The sequence below is a fragment of the Sardina pilchardus genome, chromosome 13 (genome assembly GCF_963854185.1).
Source record: "Sardina pilchardus chromosome 13, fSarPil1.1, whole genome shotgun sequence".
NCBI classification, from domain to species: Eukaryota; Metazoa; Chordata; class Actinopteri; order Clupeiformes; family Clupeidae; genus Sardina; species Sardina pilchardus.
Window position 1 is genome coordinate 14,819,421 of NC_085006.1, and position 18,449 is coordinate 14,837,869.

Genomic DNA, 18,449 nt, shown 5'->3' on the forward strand with positions numbered 1-18,449 from the left:
ATGTGTACCACAAAAACACATAGTGATAGATGTACTATGTAAGTAATGATGAAGTACTAAGTGAGTAATTTGTTTAAAATTGTCAGCATTATATTCTTTAAACTTGTTTGCTTCTTAAAAAGGCTTTCTGCCATCTAAAAAATGAGCATAGCATAATTCAACATAATGATGGGTCAGATAAACCCAATTAAAGAAGTTAATCTAAACCATTATTGGGTCAAAAAGACACACGAATATTCTGGGTCACTGTAACCCAACATCCTGGTCAGAATAACCCAATATATGGGTTGATTTTCTTACCCATATAATGGGTTAAATAACCAACCCAACATGCTAGGTCATTCTAACCCAAAACGTTTGCTGTCCAATAGTGACCCAAGCCCTGGGTGAGAAACAACCCAATTTGGGTCGTTTTCAACCCAGTAGTTTTTAGAGTGTATTCACACACACACACACACACACACACACACACACACACACACACACACACACACACACACACACACACACACACACACACACACACACACACACACCCACTAAGAAGCAAATATATGGTAGCCTGGAACTGCCCAATACACATAACCTCCGCTAATGTATTATTTCTCTCATCTAATGCTGTGTAGAGTGCCATCCTTGGCATAATGACAATTAGTGAAGCTCGAATAAGATATGGTTTTGCTGTGGTGTTTCGTTGAGATAATTAAAGGAAAAAAACAGGTCAATCAATCCAGGCTGTCAATCCATGGTTGGACCTGGTAATAATTCATGAGTCATGCCCTATTGAGTGCTCTAAGAGCCATTAATAGAGAAATCACTGTTTGGAAAGAGCTTTGCTTCGCAGGTGTAGGCCTACAGCACAGGAAGTGTGCATACTATACTATACTATACTATACTATACTATGCTATACTATACTATAATATAATGTAATATAGTCATGAATAAAATATGATTCAAAGCCTACGTTTATTTGATGTTTGGTTTACAGTTAGGATATAATCACAGTGTTACAATTCCCCTTTGTCCTATATAAAACCTGTACACGCATAGCTTTCCCATGAGGGTTACACCTGAAAGGAAAAACAGCAAAAAGACCTTCAGGCTCAGTTAACGCATCTGTTATATCGGTGTGCCCTAGATAACAGACATGCACACTTTAAAAAAAAAAGCACAGTGAAGACACGCAGCAGCAAATCTCTGATACAGCAGTCACAGTATCAGTGCAGTGCATCAGCATCTTGTTGAACAAGACGAAGAAGAAAAAATGACACCTCCTGTGATTGTGTTTCATGAGAACCCCTTCTGCTTCAAGAAATCACTTGCTCTGAGATCCTGATGGCGATGGACAGGATGGTAATTGTGGAGTTGCACTTGATAATTGCTGCCATCACCCAAACTGGTTGTTAATGTTCTGCTGTAGCAGAGCAGGGTCTGTACAGTTGGTGGTGGTGTGGGGAGGGGGTAAGAGAGTAATTATGGTAAATCTTTATCCTCAAGATTTCTCTGACATCTGTCGGTATGTGTGTGCAGGGCAGGCAGAAGCTCCACACAGGCATGCCGGGAACCAAGATGTGGGCTTCGTGAGAGAACAAAGCCATGTCAGGTTCCTCGTCTCTCAAGAGCATTGGGGTTATTTTCATGCCTTGCCTGGAGGACACATGTTCAAAGAGAAAGGAGAAATTCAGGATTAATATGGCGCAGGCTTTGGCTTGTGGGATACAGATTCACCCACTGGCTGGCAGATTAAATATTGAGAGGATTAGGAGAAAAAAGCTGACATCCAAGCATTTAGGCTTAATTAGGCTGCATATTTTACACATGCACTGAGCTCATATTTTTACTCGGACATCTTTATTTCCGACACACAACTGAGCATTTTGCATTGTTGCTTGTGTCTATAATGACTTTATCAAAGCTCCTTTCTCAACCGTCTCTGACTTTATGAATGATTATGATCATGGTGAAGGCATTGTGACATGGAGAATGATTGATGTTGAAAATGATGATGATGACCACATTGGTGATGATGATGATGATGATGATGACGATGACGGTAACAGCAAATAAGACATTCCCTATCAACTGAGCAAATTACCCTCCTCTGTAACATCCTTGCCATGATGCAGTTTTGAGTTCCTTGTGGGTTTATGATATTGTCTATGGATAGGATATTCAAGGAAAAGTGCTGTATGCATGTACTTTTGTTTGTCGTTCAGTATTACAGTTACACACAGGAGAGATGTTAGATTTCTTGTGCTATTGATTCCTCGAGTGGCCGAACAACAGCTAGCTAAATTAATTAACATTACTCACAACAGCAATTGCACTGCAGTGCAACACACAATGGGCTCAAAATAGCTGCATTATGTGCCAGAGACTGTACCCTGTTTTCTTAAAGCGCTACAGTATATGCAAGTTGTCATTGCTGTTGTTGTAAAGGTACTCCTTCACAAACATAGGCTATGTTTTTTTCTCTCTCTTTATAGTGGATGACAGTTTAGACTTTAACCAGTAGGTGGTGACATCTCAACAATAAGTCACCCATTCAAGTCCAAGTATTCAAGCCTTACACTATCACAAGAATCAGAATGTTTGAAATGCAGGCTGGTCAAGTTACTTGGTTATTCCATTTATCTAGGATAATCACTTTTCACATTATACATCAGTGAGAGCAGATTTCTCAACGGGAGGGGCGTTCGTACAAGCTAGGGGAGCGCTGGGAGCGTCACAACTTAGTTTGTGCAGTGGTCGTTTCCTTTAGCATGTAAAACTTTCATGGTTTTCAAATCTTTTCAGTGCAAAAATAATCTAACTGACATGAATAGACCTGACATGTAAAGTGTTAATGGGATAATTTATTATAACATGGTAATGGATATAAGTATATAATATAAGTATACTTTTTTGATCCAGTGAGGGAAATTCGGTCTCTGCATTTATCCCAATTCGTGATTTAGTGAACACACACAGCACACAGTGAGGTGAAGCACACACGAACCCAGAGCAGTGAGCTGCCTCCCCAACAGCGGCACTCAGGGAGCAGGGAGGGGTTAGGTGCCTTGCTCAAGGGCACTTCAGCCGTTGACTGGTCGGGGATCGAACCGGCAACCCTCCGGTTACAAGCTCAAAGCCCTAATCAGTAGGCCATGGCTGCCCCCATAGCCTACTCACAGGTGTAAAAAAGAAAATTGTTTGTGGGGGGCAGAAGATCAGGGTAAGGTCAAGGGGGCATTTGCTCAAAAAAGGGTGAGAACCATTAAGCCACTGACCATGGATAATTCACACTCAGTGAATGGCCATTTGGCCCCAAATCCTCTAGCTGTACATACCTTCAATTCCACAAACTCGTAGCCTTCAGATGTCATAGACCCATAGTGTATAAACGGTCCAAGACTGTCATGGTCTGACAGTGTATAAGCATCTTTTGAATTGATCTTTTATTTATAGTGGGGAGACTAAGTATTTGACCCCATGCTAAAGTTGACTAAAAAGAGGAATATAAAATCATCTTTTGACAATTGATCTTAATGCCTTTTTTAAAAAAAAAATAGAAATCCAACCTTTAAGGACACCAATTTTCTTTGTGATTGAAGAATGTATCGTAAATAAATACATTTTCTTCCTTAAAACAGGGGGCATACAGTATTTAACCCGTAAGTTAAATTCCTAGGAGCAGGAGGATTTTTTTATATGTTTTTATTTTTAAAGGCCAGCTATTTCCATGCATCCTGTTCCCTTGGCCTTTGGAATTAAAATAGTCCCACATCAAATACCCTTCACCATAGATTGGCATGGTGTTTTTTCCAGTTAGCTTAGCCTGTTTGATTTGCATTGAGCTCAATGAGCATCAAACAGGCTAATAGGCCAACTTTAGCATGCGGTCAAATACTTAGTCTCCCCACTAACAGCACTGCCCAGGATCGAAAAGCGCTACAAAGAGTTGTCAGATCAGCACAGTGTATTACAAGGACTGAGTTACCATCCATCCAGGACATCTATAGCCAGCGCTGCAGAAGAAAGGCCAAGCGCATAGTTTCTGACCCCAGTCATCCCAGCCACCATCCTTTCACTCTTCTGCCCTCAGGCCGACGATACAAGAGCATAAGGACCTGTACCAGCAGACACAAGGATAGTTTACCCACAAGTCATCAGGATGCTGAATCGTCCTTGGAAATCCCCATAAGATGGCACTTTTTTCTTTTTTTTCTATGTCTTAAATGTGTGTGTGTGTGTGTGTGTGTGTGTGTGTGTGTGTGTATTTATGTGTGTGTGTGTGTGTGTGTGTGTCTGTGTGTGTATGTATTTATGTGTGTGTGTGTGTGTGTGTGTGTGTGTGTGTGTGTGTGTGTGTGTGTGTGTGTCTCTCTCTCTCTCTCTCTCTCTCTCTGTGTGTGTGTGTAGGCTAAGCTTTGTGGGGGCTATAGGCTAACATTTTGGATTTATGTATTTGTATTTTTTTACATAAAACATTTTATTGCATACCATTTTGGACAATTACTTGATGTTTACGTTTTTTTTAATTTTTATGGGAAAATGCATTTTTTACTTAATTCTTTGGGTATTTCCTAGTTCAATATCATGTTGAACAACTTGCTTTATAGCAGACAGAATAACATTTCACCCAAGAAATTGATAAATTGGCCCACTGTTACTTCATGAGGTAGGTCTACCAATTTAAAATGGTCGTGAGTTATCGTGCTATCTCGGCGCTTAGGGTTGGGCAGGCCTATGTTGATAAACATTTCCTTCCTTCCTCATCCACTCTTGGTTGGAGGAGGAGGCGAGTAGGCTGGCACTTCACATTCTGAGGAGGCCTCCTCGCGTGAGTGAACTGTGTTGCAGTTATCCGCATAGCGATTACGAAAATACCTGAACGTCTCCATCATCCTTGAATATTAGCTGGTTTACCGGAATTCAGAATACGTCTGTGGATAAAACATGGGTAGCTGCCTCACTGTTGGACCAAACGAAGCCCTTGTCGTTTCAGGTAAAATTATCACCATATTTTTTGTCGTTGACAAGCCTCTGGAACAGCTAGCATTCTATCGTTAACATAACAAGTAAGCTAATCGGACGCTAGCTAGGCGGTCATTGATGTTGGTCAATTAACATTATATGTTAGCATTGTAGATTTAGCATCCTATTACCCCTAGCGATAGATAACTAAATTCCCGGTTCCTTCGGGTTTCTTATTGATTTTACTTTGACCCTCAACGATAGCAAGATAGCGGGCGCTAGAAGTCAGGGGCGTGTTCTGTCACTATTCAGGCTAGCAGCTAATGTGTTAGCTAGCCGGATTATTGGTATGATGTAGTAGTAACGTTACTTACAACTTGTTCTGTAAGAACTGCTATTTGCACGTACTTGATTTTCAATTCAATTTCAATTTCAGTTTCTTGTATACACCCATTTCATTACTCGGAGATTGAAGCTCTAGTGAACTCCAGATGTAATATGAATGGTGTTGATAACTTACCAAATGCCACTCTAGTTAGCTATTTATCATACTGTGTCTAACGTTAGTTAATCTTAGCATGCTGTTAACAGTGTGAGCTGAGAGATGTTGAACGTTAACCCAGCTAACCCAGCTAAGATGCTGACGGCATCTTAACTCACTGTCTCTCATATCTATACACGTAAAGCCATAGGACTAGCGTGATGCAGATTTGACTAGTGTTAAGTTAACGCTAAGCGCCACAAGACTTTAATCATTTTACACCTGGCCTGTCTAGTTACTTCTAACTAATTTGCACAGAGCTAGCAGACGTTACTGACATGTGGGTTAACCCACAGTGGGTTATAACCACTAATCTGATAAACAGCAAAGTTACCTGGCACCTGCAATATTATTGATGCTTTCTCCAGGTGGCTGCGGGAATGAGAAGAGCTACGTCATGGGTGGCTGGTCCTGGGCGTGGTGGCTCATTTCAGATGCCCAAAGGTCAGTGCACTGTTACAGTTATACACAGATGTGTCAATCATCAGCGTTCCAACACCTACTATGATGTACAGTATACTTAGACAGACAGAAGTTAAACTTCATCTTTGGCATAGCAACCACCATAAGCAACACCCTAACATCCATCCGAGTTACCCTACCAACAACCTAGCAACCACACCTTTATTCTGACACTAATGTCAAAGTGCACACACTGTGTTATTTTCATTTTCCACTGTTATCTGTGTCAAGCACTTCATCAAAACATGGTAGATGGGCTCTCTCTTTTCTCTTTCAGGATTACACTAGAGATAATGACACTACAACCCAAATGTGAAGATGTGGAGACAGCAGAAGGGGTGGCCATTACAGTCACAGGGGTTGCCCAGGTAGGCGTGCCTTTTAGTCAAATTCAAAGCTGTTCATCTGTGCAAGGTGTTCATTACAGTGCATGCATCACACTTATTCTTCCGACCTGTCTTCTGCGATTAAATCAGCTCGAACCACTTAATGTACAAAGTTTGTTCAAATACCATTGCGTAGATTTCTCAAATAACACTTGCACTATATAATAGCCATGTTTGACAACTTTTTTGAGATATTTGCCTTAAACAAGCTAAAATGTCCCATAGTAAATGAATGTGTTACATGGTCGTGAGTTTAAACTAATGACATCACAAAGTTTTAAACGTCTCCTTTCCCTTCTCCCACCCTCTGAAATGGGACATAGCTTTTGTATCTTGCTCAGTTCAACAACATTAGGGCTTGCAAAGTAATACACCTTTCATAACATTACTCACCATCTGCCTGTCACCTATGTATGTATCTACATTCATCCACAAAATGTTATCCCTCCTTACCACCAATGCAATGTTATCCAGGATTGATCATCACAAACAAATAATTTTGACTGGTCCTAGTGGCTACGTCTTTTAGCCAAACTCCATGTCAGGCACATGGGCACAATTAATTGAGTGTTTTCCGACTAAAACAAGCAATGTTATCAAGCCAGGTATAACATTACTTAATACTTGAATGAAAATAATGTTAACCACCTCAAGAGAGATCTATATAGTTTAGCTGTAACTGTCACTAGCTAGCTAAAGTAAAATTTGTTGTAGTAGCGGAGATATGCACAACCTATTTTCAATCATTCTGCCAACATAATGTTAACGTTAGGCAAGAGAACAGCTGATCCCCAGTAGCCTAGGCGAGAAACAGCGCAGGTCGAGCGCAGCACAGACGCCACTTCTTAAGATGCAGAAAAAGTATGGAAACGCAAAATGAACAATTAAAATTTAAAAGGCTATCTATAACTAAACAGCTAAGCTAAACAAATATACAAGATTAATGGAAAAAATAATGGCGAAAAAAATAGTAAATAAAAAAAAAAATCAGAACAAAAACAAGTCTAACAAAATAACAACATGTGCTTTATACTTAGGACTACCATTCAAATAGATTGTCAACCATTATACTATATGATATTGTAGGCCTATTGTAAGATTATATTCCATTGGCCCTCCTTGTGGACCTAGCATGATTACCCTGCCACCTGAAATCCAAACGGGGTCAGCTGACATATCAGCTGTTTATGAACCTCCACGTACAGTATAATTCAATTATTACCTTGCAAGTTGCAACCTCCTTAGAAACCTGATTACCCCATCAACCAACATAACAACTGTTTTAATCAGCATGACAACCACCATGTCTACCTTAGCAACACCTTAACTATCTCTGCATTATCTGTTTTAAGTATACATGACATTGCACATGTAGTTTTTGCATTTTTGTGCACTGATAATTCCTTGGAATTTCATTTCTAGTTTAGACTTGAACTTGCATAATTGTGAATGCGTATTTTGTGACATGTGCAATGTTTTTAAATGTCATCCTTGTGTGCCATTGTGTCAAAGTAGAGATGAGAATATACTGTAATATGGGACATTACACAGGGCAATGTTTTTCCTTACATAGCGTATGTATGACATTTGTAGTAAATAACTGGTTAATAACCAATAATTGGTCAGTTGAGTAGACCTTTTGAAGTAAAACATTGACAACCTTTCCCTGTTACAACAAAGAATTCAGGACACTGCACTGGCAGAGAAATGTTGTTTCCTTAAATGGTAAAACTACATTGCATCAGGCAACACAACCCTTTTCCTCTTTTGTTTTGTAAACAATATAACTAGGCATCTTGTAAACATAGGTATTCATTTTTCCATGAACTCAGCATGTTTTCATAGAATTAGACACTGCAGTCAGTGAGCTGGAGTTCTCCTGTTGTTTTGCTTTGAGTGTGTTATGGCCTATGCAGATTACATGATTTCAGGGACAGGGAACGTCGGACACCGTAGGAGGAACGCGTCTTGTAGTGTGACAAACGATCTGCGATTTATTGTCTGGGACATTTCACGACCAAGTCTAGCATTCCTGAATTTTGGGGGTATCTCCTACGACTCTGGTGTTGACACTGATTGGCGCCACACAACAAGAAGGCAACGATAAATAGGCTGCATGATCTTGTAATGTAGGCAATCTGAATCTTCCGACCAAGACGCTGCAAGAATTTGTAGTTCTCTGATTGCCTAGTCTGACATGGTCAATTGTAAAAGTCCATTGAGGGAGACCAAAAAAAAGTGTTATCTGCATAGGTCATTAGTGCTCAAAATTGTTGAGCAAAGGGTAGCAATACTCATGTAACACTCCCACACCGCAGACTGTCAAAACCATGTATTGTCGCCCACTATCAGACAATACACACACAGGGAGGTGCTTACATGGGATGCACCAGGCAAGATGTCTAGGGTTACACTCTTGCAAACGGTGTTAAAAAAAAGCCTGGGGTAGCCTATGGAAATGGATACTATACAATACTGTGAATATTATTAACAATGTGAGCCCCCACTTGAATTAGTTAATATATAAGTGCATATAAACATTAGGGTGGTAACTGAATTGTAAAGCATTGAGTTGTAAAAACTACTTGCTGTACCAAACTTATTTATTATATGACAAAATAGTTGTTTTCTGCAAGCTAGTTCACGTGACGTGTTATGATACGTGAGTTTGTTTGTAGTATCCATGGCAACCAGTGGACTAAACATGGGTTTACTTTACAAAAGGGAACTAGCCTAGCTTGCAGTAAACAACTATTCTGTATCACAAATAAGTTTGCTGTACCTTGCTGTTTTCCTTGCTGTCTATGTATAAACACTATGTTTAAAAAAGTAAAACCGTATACTGGGGCACTACACTCAAACAATTGAATGACAAAGTATATACTGAAAGAACTCACACTGTATGTAGATCTGTATGAAGACATAGATGCTGTATAGAGTATAGAGTTTGTATTGTTTGCTTTGTTAACTTGATGCCAAAATAAGTAATTTAGTAGAGTAGTCTGAACTATGACATGAACTGTGTTACTGAACAAATGACGACATTATTTATCTGCAACCTTGGCGGAAAAAAAACTCTAAACCTTCTCAACATTTTGCAATAGGTCAAAGTCATGACAGAACTTGACTTGCTGCCACTAGCCTGTGAACAGTTCTTGGGGAAGTCAGTGGTGGAGATGAAAAGTGTCGTCTTGCAAACTCTGGAAGGACATCTACGTTCCATTTTAGGTGAGCATTTAAACTGTATCAATAAGATTAAAGTGAAGTCTGGTTAATTTATAAAGCACTGTAAAAACAACAACAGTTGACCAAAGTGCTTTGCAATCAAAATACCAGGACCCTAATGGACAAAACAGAAATGGTCAGTTACTCATTAATACGATACGTTTTCATGGCAATAGTAATGATTGCCACGTTTTGTACGGCTCACATTAGGATAGTGGAGAATTCATGCGATATGGATCATGGATCTGTTTTTTCGAGGTCGCTAAAATGAAAGCATTAACTCAAGTTGCGGCAGCCAACATGTAGAGTTGCCAGGCCGCTACAGTGCTACACTCTGGGGCCATGAACATGGAGAATTCCCTTTTAATGTTACGCTGTTTAGAGTGACTGATTTGGCCCTCATGGATGATCTCTTCTCTTGTCATTCCCCCAGGCACTTTGACAGTGGAGCAGATCTACCAGGACCGAGACAAGTTTGCCCAGCTGGTGCGAGAGGTGGCATCCCCAGACGTGGGTCGGATGGGCATTGAAGTCCTCAGCTTCACCATCAAAGTGAGTTCTTGGAATTCTGAAGATGATTTTACGTTTTCTTTATTATGCTATATTGCCAGAAGTATTGGGTTACTTGCCTTGACTCGCATAAGAACTTTTAATATGTGTGTTTATGGGAATTGTTTTCCCATTCTTCCAGAAGCTCATTTGTGAGGTCACACACTGATGTTGGACGATGAGACTGGCTCTCAGTCTCTGCTCTAATTCACCCCAATGGGTTGTGGTCAGGACTGTGTAGGTCAAGTTCATCCACACCAAACTCTGTCATCCATGTCTTTATTGACCTTGCTTTGTACACTGGGGCACAGTCATGTTGGAACAGGAAGGGGTTGTCCCTGTGCTGGGCTTTGCCTGTTAGTTCCAGTGAAAGGAACTCTGAATGCTTCAGCATTAACCGAGGGACTCTAGACAATTCCATCTTCCCAAATGTGTTTAAGGCATGGCCCCTAAACAGAATGATCGATGTATTTGGTATCAATGGATAGCTCTGTGTCTCCTCTTTGATCTGACATGCGGGCCATATCTATGCGATCACGGGTTTTCGAGTAATTCAAGCGAGAGTAATGAGTGCGTTGGTGACAGCAGCATAGACTATGCTACAATCTGATTTAATATCATGATTTTTTAAAAATGTCATCCTTGATTGTACAGACAAGTGCCTAGTGCCTAGTGTCAAGTGCTTTTTAAACATACCCTCCTCTGTCACTATTCCTTGAGTGCCTGGATTATTCTCCTTATCAAGTGCCTAGTCTCGTTGGAAAGCGCCACTTTTGCTCTTTCGTGCAATAAAGGTCTTATCTTGCTGGAACTAATAATCGCAGAGACATGTAACAGAGAAGAATAGGTGTGTTTTTTGACGCGCATCAGTCGGGTTCTAAGGGTTAAGTTCATATGCGAGTCAAGGCAGGTGACTCAATACTTTTGGCAATATAGTGTGTGTGTGTGTGTGTGTGTGTACATATATATATATCAGACATGAAAATCACTCACCTTTCGGCGAAATTCGCCGTTTTGAAGCCAAAACAGGTGACTTACATGATTCGTGCAGATCCGATGAGAAAATATTTAGGGGGGGGGGTCCAGGTGAATTGAATTTACAACTGAGTTTAAAAATCAGGCGCAGACGCTAACACATCTTGAGGTGTTTCCAGAGCCGCATTTAAAACGTGTCTGATCAGCAACGGATGCGTGAATGTAGCCCCTATGCGTTTAATAAACATTGGAAGCTAATTGTTGACAAAGACGCAACATGAACAGAACGCGCACGCCAAGTAGGTTATAGCCTCCCTGTTGTGAGCGCAGATGCGTCTGAGATGTCAGGTGAAATAGTGATCCTAGGAGAGATGCCGAGGGATTTCACAGGTGGGCTAGTTGAAACTTTCAACTTCTATTAGAAAAAGACGCTGAGATTAGTGTAGCTCCGTAGCATAGGTTGTTTTCTTCCAAGGTTCGTTTTGTCCAGAGACACAGTTGATTGATATGATAATGCTGTCTTTTGCCTATGTAACTCAAATGATTCGCTAGTAACGTAGCCAAAAAAAGTTGCAACTGCTTCAGACCACAAGTAACGCACGTAACCGTTTGAGTTATGTGTGTGACTTGCGACAAGTTTCAGTTACACCCGGATCATTATGATTTACGAGTTCGTAAGCCAGGCGTAATGTAAATTTACATTTGATTGTCGAGTTACAGGACCCTGATCAGTAGCCTAGTCTGTACCTACAGGTAGCCTACAGTAATATGAAGACAGTTCACATAACTTTATTGGTTGGTTAAACACACTAGCACAACAATTGCATGTTAAAACGTTTAAACACAATTTTACAAATTAAAGCCTATCTACCCTATTTTATATAATATTAGTTTGAAATAGTGTGTGTCTCAAGCAAGTATATTGATTACCTGGTTTGGTCCAACAAATATTCAGACTTAACCTTATTCTGATAGTCTAAGTGTCCATTAGGCCTATGAAATCTTCAGAAATGTGTAATAACTTCATTCACAGAGAAAGAGAGAGAGAGAAAGAAAGAAAGCGGGTCCCTCACACGTGGAAGATTTGTTTTCAATTTTTTTTCACATGTTTTTTTTGTTGTTGTTTTTTTTCGGGGTGGGGGGGGTCGCGCACTCTTCTCACCTTTTTCACCCCTGAACCGTTTTCATGCCTGATATATATATACATATCACAATAATTTCTGAGCAGAGTGCGCTTAGGCTGTGCTAAAGGCAAAGGTAGCAAGTCCATAATGATACTGATGGTCTGCCATGTGAGTGCCAGTCAGCCTCAGACTCAGATGAGTCATTCTCCTATTCCCCATCCCATAATAATTCCTGCCAATAGCACACACACACACACAAGCACACAAATACACATGCACACACGCATGCGTATGCATGACACTCTCTCTTTTATTGTCCTCGTGTGATTTTGTGAGGCAATATGAGGTCAGTGGTATACTATAATGCATGTGCTCGCTAACCTGAGTATGACACGTGACCACCAAGTTTTCAGTGGTGTGAATGTTTCTTCATAAGGAAAAGTCAGAAGTTTAGTTTAGCTGATCACACGTAATTTAACAACACCCTGACCAGAGTCGACTGATAAGTCAGACTAAATATGATTAATTGCTTGGGCATAAAACTGATAATGATTTACAGTCTCGAGTCATTATCACCTTCAGGAGTTAATGAGGTGATAAACACTGGCTGAAAATGTTGTGAAACTTGAGGAAAACTAATTATACACTTTAGTCAAAATAATTTAATGCATACTCTTCAGTTCTGTCATCAACTCTGTGATGTGTAAGAAAACCATCATCAAACCATCGTGTGTGTGTGTGTGTGTGTGTGTGTGTGTGTGTATGTGTGTTTTAATGGAAACTGTCTCTTCTCCACAGGATGTCTATGACAAGCTGGACTATCTCAGCTCTCTGGGAAAGACACAGACTGCAGCTGTCCAGCGAGATGCAGATATCGGAGTTGCCGAAGCCGAGAGGGATGCAGGCATAAGGGTAAAGAGCCGTCCTACCATTAGACGAGTGCTCAAAATCCAGTTTGCCCAAGTGTATCTGTCAGAATAAGACATTATTCGACGGAAAGTGGATTTCGTAATTTCAGAAACATTCAAAAATGGCAAAACCTCTTGTCTGGATGTAACTCGGAAAGTACTGTAGTGGTGGTCAATCAAATCAACGGAGTACTATAGAACCCAGCAAACAAAGGGAAGTTCTCCGCGCTTCTGCAGTAGTGCGACAATCTGGTGCAACCAGGCCAGGACAGAAGTGTATGAAGAAAGAGGAATGCCGGTGCAACACAGATGTCTTCTTTAGGATTTATTTAAAAGGTGCAAAACATGACTAACGTTTCGACGTTACAACGTCTTCATCAGAGTCCATCAGAGTACTATAGAGCCCCTTTGTCATCTCGGGGCGTACTGTAGGCTTGAAGGTGTGGGTTTTCATCGCTATCCACAAACAGAATTGCAACAAGCTCTTCAAGCGTGCAGGCGTACAATAATGTCATGTCTGGCCCTTGGGGACCTCATTATCCCTGATGGGTCCCACAGGGAGAGCTTTTACATCTTGGTCAACATGATTTGTCTTACCTCTCTCCATCTAGGAAGCCGAGTGCAAGAAAGAGATGATGGATGTCAAGTTCTTGGCTGACACGAAAATGGCCGACTCCAAACGAGAACTGGAGCTGCAGAAAGCTGCTTTCAACCAGGAAGTGAACACCAAGGTCAGTGTTTCTCATGCCCCCCCCCCCCCCACGATCTTTACAAATAAACACTCTTGGAGGAGATTTTAATCTTCAAGAGGATACCAGAAACGTCCCCTTTGGCATGTTGACCTTACATGGTTTATTTAATCGGTATAACTACCTCAGTTGTATTTTGCACGTCCAATTAGGAAAACTAAATCTTATGGTGGAAGAGGAAGATCATTTTCATAGTTCAAGGCAATAAATCAGGCATAAACAAGCCTCTGCTTACAGTTGCCCGATTACATAAAAACAGCAAACAAAGGAAAGTTCTCTGCGCTTCTGCAGTTGTGCGACAATCTGGTGCAACCAGGCCTGGACAGAAGTATATGAAAAGAAGAGGAATGCTGGTGCAACACAGATGTCTTCTTTTGTATTTACTGTATTTAAAAGGTGCAAAACATTGACTAACGTTTCGACGTTACAAACGTCTACAACGTCTAAACGTCTACAAAAGAAGACATTTGCGTTGCACCGGCATTACATAAAAACAGCCTTTGATTACAAAGGCAATTACAAATGGCCTCTCCTTACTCTGCGGTTCTGAATGTCAAACCTTGTACTGGGTGCCCAAACCAAATGACCGAGACCAGTGATCTCTCACCTCCACAGAAAGCAGAGGCAGAGCTGGCCTACCAGCTGCAGGCGGCCAAAGAGCAGCAGAAGATCCGTCTGGAGGAGATCGAGATTGAGGTGGTCCAGAGGAAGAAGCAGATCACCATCGAGGAGCATGAAATCGTACGCATGGACAAGGAGCTTGTTGCCACGGTCAAGCGACCTGCCGAGGCCGAGGCCTACAAGATACAGCAGCTCGCCGAAGGAGACAAGTAAGAGTCTCCTCTCAGCGAAATGGATTCTCTGACCGTGATCATAATTAATTTCACTTACATCAGTGCAGTTCTTCAAGTTATTTTGAGAGTTTCCTGTCTGAAGTAAAATCTTCCAAAATGTTGGAACTTCAATGAGATGGCAGTGTTTCATTTGAGTCAAACATCACAAACATCTGCATCTGTCTGTGTCCTTCAGTATGGTTTAAAATAATGTATTCAATTTGTAAACTTGTGATGTGAGACTGTGGCTGGTTTCGCCCCTCCTCACAGGATTAAAAAGGTGTTGACGGCTCAGGCAGAAGCCGAGAAAATCCGCAAGATAGGAGAGGCAGAGGCTGCCTCTATTGAAGCCATTGGTAAAGCAGAGGCCGAGAAGATGAGGCTGAAGGCTGAGGCCTACCAGCAGTACGGAGAAGCAGCCAAGGTTGCGCTGGTCCTGGAGGCCCTGCCAAAGGTATATGAGCTACCATGTTAAACACAATCCACCGCAAATTTCCTAACACTTCGCATAGCGTACGGAATTTTTGTTAGTTGATTGTTTAACAAATAAAACATACGGCACTTTTGTTAGTTCATTGTTTAATGGTTCTGTTTCCCTAAGTAAAGTCTGCTAAGGAAGCCAGATTTAGTATGGCAACATCCACGTTCCTCATCACTTTTCCCTTCTCTCTTCCCGTCTCAACAGATTGCTGGCAAAGTGGCGGCTCCTCTGGCCAGGACCAATGAGATCGTCATTCTGAGTGGGGACAACAGCCGGGTGACTGGGGAAGTGAACCGCCTGCTAGCCGAGCTACCCGTGTCCGTCAACGCCCTCACGGGAGTGGACCTGACTAAGGTGAGAGGGGCTGGGAGACCTCCAGGGGGAAGTAGGGAGGTAAATGTCAGTTTTTAGCAAGCATGGCTACTTATTGTAAGTCAGGGCTTTTTGATGCTGTATATTGTAAAGGAAGGATCAAACAAATGAGATCTCTAACCTAGAGTATGTGTGCTCCCTCAAACAGATACCTTTACTTCAGAAGATGACCGACGCCCAAGCCTGAAAACACTCTCTTCCCTTATGCTCTGATATGTCGTTTGCATTCACTTCGACTGCCTTCAGAACACTTGAAAACGTATTGTTTCTCTATACAAGTGGATTTGTGAACCTCTGGTGCCTTAATTTTTACAGGACCAGACTATCTGCATGTACTGCTGCTCCTCTTAAACATTTACGTCTAACTGTTACGTTAAGCTTTGTGGATCCATAGATGGGATTTGTGGGAGAAGTGTAAACATAAGACATTCAGACTTTTAAATCCTCTTTTAACTAATCCGTACGGTTCTTTCTGTGTTGAGTGTCTCGTTGGGAGGAAGGGAAGTGGTTACGTGATTGTGCATCTCAAAACTTTTAAACGAGAATGACCTCTAGATGTGGTAACTGTTTATCCTATAAACTTGCTCGCTGTCTAATTTAGCATTTCAAACTGGGGCAGCGTTTCAAGGAAGAACATTTCGGCATTTCATAACAATCACCTCTGTCATGGCTATACTGGGTCTAAACGATTGGCTTTCCTATTTAACTAGTTATCTAGTACTACATAGCTATCGCAGATTCCGAATGTTGACTTTGTTTTGGGCTCTGTACTGTATGGGCTCTAACTTGAGAGGAACGGATATATTATTTTTCTTTTCTTTTTTTCCTCCACATGCTAACACCAACCTGTTGTATCTGAACTTTAAACATAGTTTAAGTGGATCATTACCTAATGTGCTCTCAGTCGCTTGCATTTATTTCCAGATTTTCTGATCTGAATGCACGTTATGGGGACTTTGCTAGTCACTTAGTGGTCCACTTAAATGTCAGGAATATTTAGACACACATGCAAGGTCAGTATGCTGACGCCATGTCATTGCTGTCAAAAGTCGCTGTGTAATTCATATCAGTGGAAAAAATTTTTTCTTTATGGAATTAGTTGCACTTTCTGTTTCAGTACACACATATGTATGTAGGGTATACACAACAAAATATTTTAGCTGTACTCGTATGGGGAGGGTGCCATATTGATGATAAAATAAGCCATTATATTCAAGTGTGTCTTTAGCATGGATCAAAGTGCATGCTATCCACGGACACACCATATTCTTTTCAAATTATTAATAATTTTTTAAGATAGTATTACATGTCTGGTATCTGTGAAGCCAGATAAATTGTTATTATTTTTTGTATTTATTTTGTGTTTTAGATTCTATATTACTTATATGCATTTACAGGAGATCAATGGGTCATCACAATGACTTGACAATATGCGAAAGAAAACCGTTATTTGAAATACTATGATTATTTTCTTTGTGTTGGGAGTGTGGGTTATTTTTTCACTGATTTCAAAGTAATTTTAATCATACCAAAGTAGATTCTCAGTGGTAATATAGTATGCTCATTCAACATGTTTTACTTATTTAAATGTTTTTGTAACATTAATGTACATGTAAGCCACACAATCCAAAACCTTTCTAGAATTTATCACCAGGTAATTTTTTCTAGAGGAACTTTCTACTTGTCTGTCAATTCCATGTAAACTCAGAAATTCTCTTCTATATTGGCAGCCATATGAAATGACCCCATAGAGTTAGGCTATGTGTAAGGCTTTGTGTAGCCTTGTCCTGTGAAGGTTTGTGTCTTAAGTCTGCTTTCTTATGTTGGCTTTGTTTGAGACATGTAAAAAGAATAGATGTGAGGCTCTCTGCCCCGTAGTAACATAGTAATATTTATTAAGTAATTTTGTACTTTCACTGAATAGATTTTGTTTTGTCCTTGGCGGCTGAAACACTCAAAGCCTCAACTTATTGAAGGAACATGTCCGCACATTCAGATGGCTTTAAAGACAATGTGCCATTGTATGTGCTTCTGAAGTTTTTCTGTTTGAATCCATTGAGATTTTTTGTTTAGATTTGATTTATACCATTGTTTGTTCATTAGTGATGACTATATAATACTTGTTTGAAAACACTAATTGTTGTCACAAAAGGATACATATCATCACAAAAGATGCTGCCCCAACAGTATTCTTTTGTGTGTAAAGTCAACTGTTTTTGACCACTTGTTTTATTGAGCTAGACTGTTAATATTCTAATGTGAATTAATTTAAGATTGTATCATTATTTGCCCCACACTTTGAGAGACAAATACACAAGCTCACTGAAACTATTACTAGTAGGTTACACACCCCTCATACACTAAAACACTCACATCATATGGTGCAATGGACTATTGCCTGTTATTTCAATAAAATAAGCCACACCTTTATTTTGTCATGAGAATCTTTAGTTTCTCTGTACTTCTGAAAGCAGCCTTAATTTGCATGTGTAGTTACAGTAATTGTGCTCGAGACTCCCAATGTAATATTAAGTAGCTATTTCATCCATATATTCAAAACAATAAAAGCCCCTAGACAATTAAGTGTGTATGTTATTCCCACTAATGCATCAGTGTGATATCATTAATCATTTACATGTATCCAGTTATGTTGCTGTAAGTAATGACAGTGAATATGCCATGACTCAGGAGGGAAGAAGCTCTGGAGTACTTGCACACCTTGAGTTTGTAATGGTTACATTTCAATCCTGTGATAAATTACTAGGCCACATTAGTGCAGACTGACGCAAGGAAGATTACTAATCTCATGACTATGACATGATTAATACAACAATTTAAGCCAATGACACACATGTTCAACAGAAAGAGGGCATGTACATATGAATCA

At 40.4% G+C, this 18,449-nt stretch overlaps 1 protein-coding gene and 1 long non-coding RNA gene across 2 annotated transcripts; one reads left to right on the forward strand and one right to left on the reverse strand.

The window, feature by feature from the left end:
- Nucleotides 1-975: 975 nt before the first annotated feature.
- LOC134099505 (uncharacterized) lies at nucleotides 976-5,920 on the reverse strand. Its single transcript, XR_009941134.1, has 3 exons — nucleotides 5,833-5,920; nucleotides 3,981-4,110; nucleotides 976-1,648 (listed from the first exon to the last, which is right to left on the reverse strand). It is a non-coding gene; the product is annotated as an uncharacterized LOC134099505 (long non-coding RNA).
- Nucleotides 4,781-18,145, forward strand: flot2b (flotillin 2b). Its single transcript, XM_062552394.1, has 11 exons — nucleotides 4,781-4,988; nucleotides 5,867-5,942; nucleotides 6,238-6,328; nucleotides 9,451-9,574; nucleotides 10,005-10,123; nucleotides 13,018-13,131; nucleotides 13,739-13,858; nucleotides 14,492-14,706; nucleotides 14,980-15,163; nucleotides 15,395-15,544; nucleotides 15,711-18,145. Exons 1-11 carry the CDS (start codon nucleotides 4,940-4,942, stop codon nucleotides 15,747-15,749), a joined length of 1,281 nt encoding a protein of 426 aa, XP_062408378.1. The 5' UTR covers nucleotides 4,781-4,939; the 3' UTR covers nucleotides 15,750-18,145.
- The last annotated feature ends 304 nt before the right edge of the window (nucleotides 18,146-18,449 follow it).

Excerpts from the sequence above, each read along its gene's own strand:
- flot2b (XM_062552394.1), top strand. The coding sequence starts at position 4,940 with ATGGGTAGCTGCCTCACTGTTGGACCAAACGAAGCCCTTGTCGTTTCA. Across the intron at positions 13,132-13,738 it reads AGAGGGATGCAGGCATAAGG|GAAGCCGAGTGCAAGAAAGA; the intron begins GTAAAGAGCCGT and ends CTCTCCATCTAG. Across the intron at positions 15,164-15,394 it reads TCCTGGAGGCCCTGCCAAAG|ATTGCTGGCAAAGTGGCGGC; the intron begins GTATATGAGCTA and ends CCGTCTCAACAG.